At 39.0% G+C, this 10389-nt stretch overlaps 2 protein-coding genes across 3 annotated transcripts; one reads left to right on the forward strand and one right to left on the reverse strand.

Moving 5' to 3' along the window:
• The first annotated feature begins 147 nt into the window (after positions 1–147).
• On the forward strand, positions 148–7774 carry c11.1 (maestro heat like repeat family protein c11.1). Its single transcript, XM_067356773.1, has 22 exons — positions 148–473; positions 636–781; positions 866–1074; positions 1153–1319; positions 1383–1674; positions 1749–1955; positions 2025–2112; positions 2171–2323; positions 2395–2538; positions 2613–2914; positions 2991–3516; positions 3761–3918; positions 3988–4072; positions 4133–4320; positions 4404–4656; positions 4736–4913; positions 5014–5207; positions 5301–5675; positions 5741–6058; positions 6205–6555; positions 6638–6807; positions 6878–7774. Exons 1-22 carry the CDS (start codon positions 434–436, stop codon positions 7065–7067), a joined length of 4734 nt encoding a protein of 1577 aa, XP_067212874.1. The 5' UTR covers positions 148–433; the 3' UTR covers positions 7068–7774.
• Positions 7775–8341: 567 nt separating this feature from the next.
• On the reverse strand, positions 8342–10378 carry LOC105671287 (uncharacterized). Of its 2 annotated transcripts, none has more exons than XM_012365291.2 (5): positions 10220–10378; positions 9863–10038; positions 9547–9760; positions 9179–9259; positions 8342–9122 (listed from the first exon to the last, which is right to left on the reverse strand). In XM_012365291.2, the coding sequence occupies exons 2-5, from the start codon at positions 10016–10018 to the stop codon at positions 8923–8925; spliced, it is 651 nt and encodes a 216-aa protein (XP_012220714.1). In that variant the 5' UTR covers positions 10019–10038; positions 10220–10378; the 3' UTR covers positions 8342–8922. The 2 variants fall into 2 exon arrangements, with proteins under 2 accessions (XP_012220714.1, XP_012220713.1); XM_012365290.2 differs by having other exon boundaries at positions 9179–9295; positions 10220–10377.
• Between the last annotated feature and the right edge of the window lie 11 nt (positions 10379–10389).

Raw genomic sequence — 10389 nt, forward strand, 5'->3', positions numbered from 1 at the left:
ATTTATAATAAAAGCATCGCATGATGTTTTTTGTTATTGATTTACTGTTGCAATTATTCCTGTCATCAAATTGAAACAACCGCTATTAGATATTTAGCTTGCGACTGAAAGATGGCGCCTACAGCCTTTGATAAATTCTTGAGATACTTTGATATGAACAGCTGATCTTGTGCTTATAGTGATTCATAGACAACACTCGTCTTATCCAGTCTTATCGCTTAATAATATATAGCACATCGGATTTCACAATTTTTTCGGCGACCGATTACCATTTCCTCGAGAACAGATTGCATAAAATGTATTGTAAACAATGTAGTTATGCCGGAAGACGTATGACAAATTGTTTTTCAAATATAATATCAATAAAAACATAAGGAGTCACAGGAATAATACATTCTTCACACTTGTAATTATCACACTTGTAATTATCAATATGAAGGAGGAAGAAGACAATAATAGCTCTGAGTTATCAGGTAAATTAAATAAAAATATTATAAACACATCAACATTACTATAATATTATTAGAAGTTATATAAAGAATTATTTTAACAAGTTGAGAGAATTATTTCGTCTATGAGCGATATTTTAAGGAAAAATATTTGTCACAATGAGCAATCACGGTATTTATTTTTAGCTGTAATTGGAGCTTTATTGGACTCCTTAGACGATAAAAATCAAGATGTTAAGCAATCTGTGATTGAATCGCTTCAGAGGATAAGCAAGAAGAATCCAGACACGGTTATCCATGCTGCTATATACTTTTGGCAAATGCATAAAAGGGTTAATATATATTCAATATAATTTGGATTAGACATTGCTGTCTCACACTGCGTCATTGTTATTAATTTTTACTGTTTTAAAAAGATATCCACCGATCATATGGCGTCTGTGTTGAACATAATATCCGATGCCTGTGAACACGCAGGTGAAAATTTAAATGCAGATGTAGCATCGTCTCTGGCTGAACTGGCGGTGAATGAATTAACAGCAGAAACTGAAAATGAAGCGGCCGAGTTGTTGATCAAACTTTGTAAAATACATTGTACACAAGCCACTGGTGGACTTTTAACCAAGTACGCAGTTATAATTTACTCGATAAGCTGTAAAAGCTGCATAACGTTAATTTCTCTTATCATGAGTTGGATTTGTAGATTGGACCCTGGAATAATACCTCATCCTGCGATAGTTTTGACATTGGGAAAGCTTGCGGCAGTCAATCCATACGGAATGCTGCCCTTTGTGAAAATAACACTGACTATTATGCTACCGATGTTAAATCATATACGCGAAGAGGCCCTTAAACAGGCAATTTGTTTTAGTAAGTATAATTTATACTTTTGATAGGATTAACGAATTAAAGATTAAAATTCTTCATTTTTAGTGATCACCAAATATTGTGAGGCTATAAATGATTACATAATGAATACAGAAGAAGTGACTTCCGACGTTAACAAACATACATTCCAAGAAGAAGTTTGCACTGCCTTTGATTTTCTGATGCAGAATTGGCTGAAAACGTCTCGCGATCCTAAAACAACCGAAGCTATTTTAACGACATTGGCGCCTATGATATCGTTGCTGCCTGAGCAGCAAGACAGCGAGAGAATTGTAAAATTAATACCCGTATGTTTAAATCTTAGCAAGAAGCGAAATGTACGTTTAGCTGCTGTGAGGTGAGTTTCGTATTATGTGGTATATTTATCATGCATGGAAATCATTCGTATTTAATTAAAATATATTAAAATAGGATTTTAGCGGTGCTTTTACATTGCGTTCAGAATGAAAATGATAAAGAGGCAATCCGCCCATCTATGGAGCACATACATCAAACTTTATCCGAATTCGTCAGCGTTTGTCCCTTCGAAGCGACTCGGGATGTACTTCTCACGCATTACGAAGTGTTGCAATGCTCTCGATCATTGGTCATTTTATACCCCGAAGAAGGTCTCGACAGGTAATCGATATCTTAATTAAGTTACAATATTTCATGAGAATTGTAATCATTCATTGCGCTTTTCTGCAGAATTTTACAACAGTTGAAATCTCCAGTCGCCAATCAACGCGCTCGTGCGCTGGTGGTCCTCAAGCACCTCATAAACACTCTTCCAGAGGTATGAAAATAATTTTACTACGAGTGCGCGACAGCTCTCTAATGTATGGTTTCACCAGGACGACGGGACATTGCAAAGAATCGCACTGAGCCTGCAGGAATCTCTCGGAGAGTGCGGCGCGTTGCAAATGATCGGCGCCATAGCGGCACTTGCAGCACGACCAACGTTTCCTCTTTTGCCGTCACAGAGAGCTAAATTCGTTCAATACATGGTATGATTCGACGTGCGGAAAGCAAAATTTCAGAATACCAGAAAGATCAATTTTATCTTGCCTTAAAATAGGTGTCACACTGTGAAACGAAGAATGACGACATGGAGGCGTGTTCCGAAGCTTTGTATCTTCTCGCTACAACTGTCGATGGCGTCGAGTCCTGGCTGTGGCCGTGTTTGATAAGCGCACTGCTGGATTCATCTTGTGTAGCGTCTGTAAGCAACAATTCTATTCATTTGTGAAATATATCTCAAATAAACTTGAATTCAGTTATTATTTTTCTCTTTAGGTTCCATCTGTGCTACGTTCGCTAACTCCGTTGGCGACGAAAATAATACGCAACGAAAATTCCTCGACGAACGAGAGAAATTTCCCTGGCACCAAAGTCTTGGGCAGATGTCTGGAATTGTTGAGCGATCCGGTTAATCGACTCCCAATAGTGGCCTTTCTAAAATCAGCAGCGCCTTTGATAGGACATCAGCTGAAACCTTGGTGGGACGAAAAGCTATCGGAGCTTTCGCAGGAGTTTTCGCAAGACGAGCAGAGAAGCTCCCAAGAAGCTCCGAAGGAAATTAAACATTCCGCGCGACGGTGACAATCTTTTTGTCAATTGACTCCGATCAAATATTACGATACTTATTCTCTCGATTCTCCTTTTAATTCACAGAAATCTGATCTGGGAGCAAAAGACGGTGGAATGGCTGGAGGAGAGCATGAAAATGGAAGGGGAACTGTGGGGCGCCAAGCTCGCGGACGAGCTTGCCTTGAAGGCGAGCACGCCGGGTGTAGCGTCGCTTTTGGCATGCGTGTGCAGTAACAACGCTCACATCACTCTTCTAGTCGAACTCGCGCGTTCCCACGGCACCGCCAAGGAATACGCGCGAGCAGTCGGCATCTGCGCCAAGCGTCACCTGAGCATCGTGCTGAAATTAATGGAGGAGTTTTGCGCGGTCGAGGACGCGAGGAAGGTCCCCGTGAGACTGCTGGGTCTCGTGAGAGACGCGAAGGCCGCCGCTACCGCTGAAGCTGCGAAAGCGGGTCTGCTACAGTCCTATGCCGAAATCGCACAACGAGCGAATCCAGAGAAGCTGTTCCCGGTGTTCGAGAAGCACGTATTGTCGTGGACTATCAGGCAATTGAACGAATGCAAAGAATCGTCCACGAAAGAGGCGGGATTGTCGGTTCTGGAACAGGTAATTTAACACAATTAATCTAATTAATAAATGAATAAATAATTCAATTTAATTACGCTTAGAAAAACAAAATATCTTTTTTCATCAATTAAAAATTCATTAAAAGTGAACAAAATAATTAAGCTTAATTGCACTTATTCTAAGAGAAATAAAACATCCTTCTTATATTTGCCAATTAAAATGTTGTTGGATGGAAAATGAAGCTCCTGCCGAAATTTCTTCATTGATTGACGCTGATTTGTAGGCGGCCAAGGCTTTTCATCCCACCAGATTGCCGGAATCCAAGGGTCTGCGCATAAAGGCTACCGCTCTGTCCACTCTACTGGGAATTATGCAATCGTCGACCGGATATAGACCGTTGCAACTCTACCCGGCGGTGTTGAAAGCAGCGAACTCTCTGATGTATGTTTCAATCGTGTCTTGATTTCGTCAACATCTGAATCTAAATCTACATTTCTAACATTTTCGTAGATGTATACCGCCAACGCTGAATCGTGAGGAAAGAGAGATTTTCCTCGGCGCAGTGCTGGATAAGACGATCAGTGCCAGCTCGGAGGTATTAAGATTGCGTGAAGGTATTCGATGTGAGTGATTAATCGATATCTTCTGCTTTCAGATCGTTTTGCAGTTGCACCCAGAAATACTGCAAGAAGTCGTGGACGGATTGGGAACGCTGTGCAGCGAAATTGTGTCCGATTCGGCGGATGCGCTGGCTGAACTGATCGACATATTGGTGCCTTGGATGCAATCGAAGTCGAATGTAGAGAGAAAAACCACTCTGTTGGTGTTGCACACAACTCTCCAGTAATTATCGCAACACGCAATCGTGCCTTTTGTTTTTATTTCTACATGTAATATATTAGACAATCGTAAATGTGTTTCTGTAGATCCTACTATAAATCTTTGAAGTATACATATCCAGGCGGCAAGTTTGATGCCGGGAAATTAGTAGGAAGGATTTTGTGCTGGTGTGCGGACAGCGACTTCACACTGAGGCCATTGGTGATCGATTGTGTGCTTCTCTCTCTGGAAATAGCGGCCCGCCATCGCGCTGTGATACCCGATAACGCCCTCGATGAAGACGTGATGCAGATAAAGAAGGAAGTCTTGCTCGAAGACTCGTCCTACGCAGCCATACAAGTTGGTTCCTAAGAAATTTGGCAATTACAGCTGATTTTATTGTAATAAATATTAAAAAAAAAAAATTTGTTACAAACAGAAACTGGCTAGTGCGGTGTCGCAAAAGATTCCGAACGGAGAGATAATCAGCTTAGCGGAAGGATTGATAGAAGGCTTGCTGTTCTACAGAGAAGCCAGCATGGTAGCGGGCTTGGCTCTGCAACAGCATTTCAAAATCAAAGGATCGGAAGTGTCCAGAACCGACGTTTGTTTAGTCGGTGTGTAAAACATAAATTATTCTGTTACTTCGAAATGTTTGTCCAATTTTCTGATATATGACACTGACGAAATATTTTTGTCTCCGTCTTTGCGCCACAGATAGTATTATTACGCAAACAAGACAAATGGAAAATTCCAGCTGCCTGCGCGTGGCAATAATGGCGATAATAGAGCTGATGAGACACCATCCGGAAGAAGTGATCGAGCATCTTCTGTCTCAGCCATTGCCGCTGGATCCCGGCACCATGTTGTGCTGGAAGGAAATCAGCAAGACGGACAGTCTTGGATATCGAGTAAGTATTTCAGTCGCGCAAATAGCGCAATTCACGCGCGTGCAATTCACCGCGCGTTGGGTGACACAAAATTGATCCATCCATTTGCTTCAGGCATTGGAATTGTTGCTGATAAAACTCGAAACCAACAATCTGTTCGCCGAGATCACGTCTTCGGATTTCGGAAGGAACAATATCGCGTACCTCCCGTCCTTGGCGGTCATCGTGGGCTTGAAACATCTTCTCGAGTCACCGAGTGTCGACAATTTGATGAGCAATCAATTGCCGGAACTGTTATCGGTTCTCCTCAAGTATCTCGCCGGCTGGCTGCACGTCGAGGCCCCCTCGTCGATGATACACACCAAGTATGGCTACGTGCCGAATCGAGCGATGCAGAAGATAAATCCGCACGCGGAAGTGTACTTCGTATTGGTTCACGTGCTAACGGTCATTCAGCCGAACGCTGCATCCAACTTGCCGGAGGAGAGCGTACGTATTGACGAGTGTATTTCTCAAGTTTTGCGGTTTTGCTTCACGCCAGTTTCTGCATTCAGGCATTTTCCTCGGAAACGCAAGCCGAGGAGAGCGTGATCTCGACCGTGCGAATATTGGTGAAGTGCATGTCGACGAAAAACGAGGTCCTGTCGAGCATCGCGCAGTCCTTGGGCAGACTAATGACCAGCACGATGCCTATACAACGGGCGGTCGCCGCCACGTTCTACGCCGAGCTGATCGGCAGGGTGGACTGCGGGGATATCTGGCTCGACGCTATAATTAATATTCTGCACGAAGCTAAAGCCGACTCGTCGCCCTTGATACGAAGACTCGCCACCATCGGACTTGCTAGGATAGCTTATTTGGATCCGAGACAGGTGAAATGTCCTTTGCGAAAGAATGTTCTTGTTGCATTCGTTTATGTCTTCTGCGCTTCGACATTTCTAGCTCTTGTAGCTTTTTTTTTGTTATTATTTTTACACACATTTTTTATTATCTTTTGACGAATTGTTGTGTTTCTTAGACCGAGGAATACTTCGACAATTGCATGGATGCCTTACTCGATGGTTTAGAAGAGCCTGCCAGCGGAAAAGGCGGCACTGAAGTAGCACTCGAATCACTACGTGGCCTTTCGGTACTGTTGTCGGTTCCATATAAAAGAGCCATCAGTCCGCGGGTGGTGTTAGCCTTAAAACCATTCTTTGAGAAGGAGAACTGGGAGATGAAGCTTGCTGCCATAGATGCTTTAGGCGCGATAGCCATTAATTGGCAACGATCGATCACAGTGCCGAGCGATGATCTAATCGATCATCTTCTGGGCTGTTTACCGTCTTTGATAATAAGACTAGAGGACTCGAACACGACGGTGGCTAAGGTACGCGTGTGTCACATTGCTACGTGTCCAGATGTTTAATATATAATAATAATTGTTATTATTTATGCTGTTCGCGCAACAGACTGCACAGGAAACTTTATGCAAGACCACGAGTGTTTTGCGGAGTGAGAAATTGTCGCATGTGATACTTAAAAATCTGGGACCAGAAGCGAAATTCAATTTCGAGGCTTTTTCGAAGGATTTGATCGACTGCTTGAAAGAGGTAGCGCCACAGAGAGTAGAGGAACTTAGGTAAAGTTTCGTGTATAAGACACTTCCACAAAATAAATGCGTGCTCCAACTTTGCTCTTTTTATTATTAGAAATGCTGTTGTCCGAGGCTACTCCAAATCGGAGAATTGTCACACCAGGGCCACAGCCGCGCTACTCTTAGGACTATTCGGTTCCTCGAAGCCCGAGGAGATACAAAGACTGTTGCAGCTTTTACATGATACGGAGAGTGTCGTAAGAAAACGCGCTTCGCAATCCCTCTCGTTTTGCTTTACGCTTTAACCAAAGCAACGTTTTTCGATAATTCATACTTTGACTAAATAAGGGAAAGTCGCATTTTATTTTAGAATTTAGAAAAATCTTTGCAACTAGTTTTATTCTTGTGATATTTTGTAAAATGCAATTATTGTAAAATGTGATGTAATTTATCATGATCGAATCCAATGAATTTACATATTGATACATTACATAATTATACTTGCAAAAATATTGTTTTACAATTATATAATTTATTGGAATCATGTAAAAATAAACACATCGCTCAAAAGTTTAATGCATCTTACAATTTCTAAATAAATCAATATGTTTTTTTACAAATATTATGTTGAAAATGTCGACATAGAAACTTGTTAACGTATTTACTCGGATAAAGTTTACAAATTTTCTTTTCGCAAAAGAATTTTCCTTCATTCAATTTAACTACCTGACCTAATCTTGGCATTCTCGCGATTGTTTTAATTTTAAACTCCAATTATCTCTTTATAAATAAATATCAATATTGTCAATAAAATAATTACATCTTTACAGAATGCTCTAGACTTTTGAGCGTTGTATGTGTAACTTGTAAATGAGTTAGAATATTGTTACTTTTAGTTGATCAAATTTCAAGCTAAATTTCTTTAAGTTAAGTTTCTTTTTTCTCTAATTAGCACCTATACACATTGTACACTATGTCCTTGTACGATAAAGACAGTTGGTCATTAACGATATTTAATTTATTTTCACTGATTATAATTTCCTAATCATGTGTTCTTTCTCTATCTCTTTGTTTACACGGATCTTTGATGGACAAAAATTTGTGAGCTATTAGCCGTGTGAAATCTTTTGTTTCTGAAAAATATGATGCTGAGAAGTGCTATATTTTATACTTGGTTTTTTGAGTTTTATCTTTCTTATCATAGCGAATATCGAAAAAAAGATGACTCTACATGATGTTCGATTTCTTAGCAGTTCCTTAAAATCTCGCTGGCAAATGAGATATTACTTATTGATTAATTAACTGTAAATAATATCGATCTATTATTATAAGTTATAGAAAATTTATAATATGGTAGGATAATATATTTTTTTGTGATTTCTTCAAGCAAGTTTTATCCCAATCTCATTTGCTGCGTAATTTGCCGTCCGTGCATTAAATGCAGACCGTTTCGCATAGCTCAATCGTTGTAAAGTATCATGAGCTACGAACGTCTATTGCGGTTGAAGCTTGCGAAACTTGTTGTGAGCAAACCTGCTAGTAATCTGTTAAAATATTTAAAAACATAGGAAGCAGAAGCTTAGGCTTTTGGAATAATATATTTATTACATTTGATGGATTCTGCAAGTTCTGTGTAATTTGACATGATTCTTGATGGAATTAAGCTGGAAATATCCAGCTTGCATACTTAATGAATAAAAGCACATTTTAAAATAGATGTAAAAAAATATTGGTTGCAGAGCACAATCTACATAGTTGTGAAAATAGCAATCGTTTCATTGCATTAAAAATATTGCGATCTGATGGAATGGAATTGATATACGTGATATATAATTGATAAGAATATCGCCTAAAAGAGAATATTACGTTTAGAATAATATACAATTATTATTAATATCGTATTGTGCAACTATTTATATTGTGTTACTTCCCTCTGTAACACATACATTCGTGCAATAATCGTACCTAAGATTATTTCTGAATCAATATAAAATACTTAATACATGTACATATCTATATATCTATATATATATATTATATTTACTGTATATATTTTTTATAAAAATTGTGTACGAAACAATATAATCATATATTCTCCCACATACCATATATATATATAAAGAATTTGTAACAATATACTATCTTCGAATCAGCTAATCATTATTTGCTATGTAATTTTTCTATACAAACACTTAGCTGTTGAAGACGATGAAGCAAATGCCGCATATTTGCGCTCGACTGTCGAAGACCTGACTGCTCACCGCCTACTTCCTGTCGTTGGCCGAGTTCAAAATGTAATCTTGCTAAACGCTCTTGCTGTTCGCGTATCTCTGTCATCTGCTCCATACTGCAGTCTTTTCCTACAGTTAACGGTCGTTGAAGATCTTATCGTTTGCGCACAACTAGATATACTAACCAAATGCTCGCAAATTGCCGCTGTGAAAGTCTTCCAATAATTGCAGCAAGGCCTGCTCCATGTGGCGAACATCGGGGACCTCTGACAGAAAGCAATGGTGTTTGCATGGCACCATAGCTTTATGTAACAACGCCGAAACAAAACGAAAAGATCTAACTTAACATAAAACTCAAAAAACTTAAACATTGTAAATATAAAAATATTCATAAGTTCAACAAAATCATACATTATACATAACTAATGTATAAGACACATAAATATAAATTAATTAAAAAAACAAAACAGACAAAACAGAAGAAAAGAAACTGATAAGACAAAACAGATATACATCGGCAAAATATATCTTCTAGAATTGGAGCACGAGTTACCTTTGTGCTGCCTCACAATTCTTGGTGGATCTGGTCGACTCGGCCTTTGTTTTTCCTTCTCATTGAGATACGTCAATCGAGACTGGTTGCCTGTGTAACTTGAAGTATTGGCTGCCCGGCCGGAAACCATGGAACCTTGACTTGTTCCTTGACCAGAGCTGCCTTTACTAATAATCGGTGATATTTGTGTGTTGCTTTCCCATAATACTTGTTGCTGCAAAGATATTACTTAACAAATTCATTATGTTATTGCTGTTTTGCTATTAATACAGAATGTAACTAGACAATTGTGTGCTATTAATATAAGACACTCTACCGATACGTTAGAATTGTGTGCTTCAGTTTTACTCGGACGTTGAGATCTGGCTGGTGTCGACGGAGGCGTAGCTTCTCCACCATGGCTAAGCGGTTCTTCACTTTCTTCCTCTTGAACCAACTGTTGCAGTTCACCACATCCAGCTGCTTCCACCATAATGACAACATATAATATTCCTAATTGAACAAAATATTCTGAATAAGTATTTATTCAACTTTGTCGAAAAGACCCGATATAAATATAACAATTGTCGGAAAGACCTAATATAAATATAACAATTATTTAATTATTGTGTTTACACTTTTATTCTACATACTTTATGAATAATACAATCAAACAACAAGTAAAATAATTTACCTAATTAGCGAATTAATAATAAATCACTTCATTATTTTGTGACATTCCTCGCATTGCTTATCAGTCAGTTAGTGTATATTTTACAGTTGTAGAATTGTCAACTCCAAGTCATGATGTATGAATATCTAGATGGGATACGTTCAAACCATATTCAAACCAACAGTAGATCA

The sequence above is a fragment of the Linepithema humile genome, chromosome 6, assembly GCF_040581485.1.
Source record: "Linepithema humile isolate Giens D197 chromosome 6, Lhum_UNIL_v1.0, whole genome shotgun sequence".
Lineage (NCBI taxonomy): Eukaryota > Metazoa > Arthropoda > Insecta > Hymenoptera > Formicidae > Linepithema > Linepithema humile.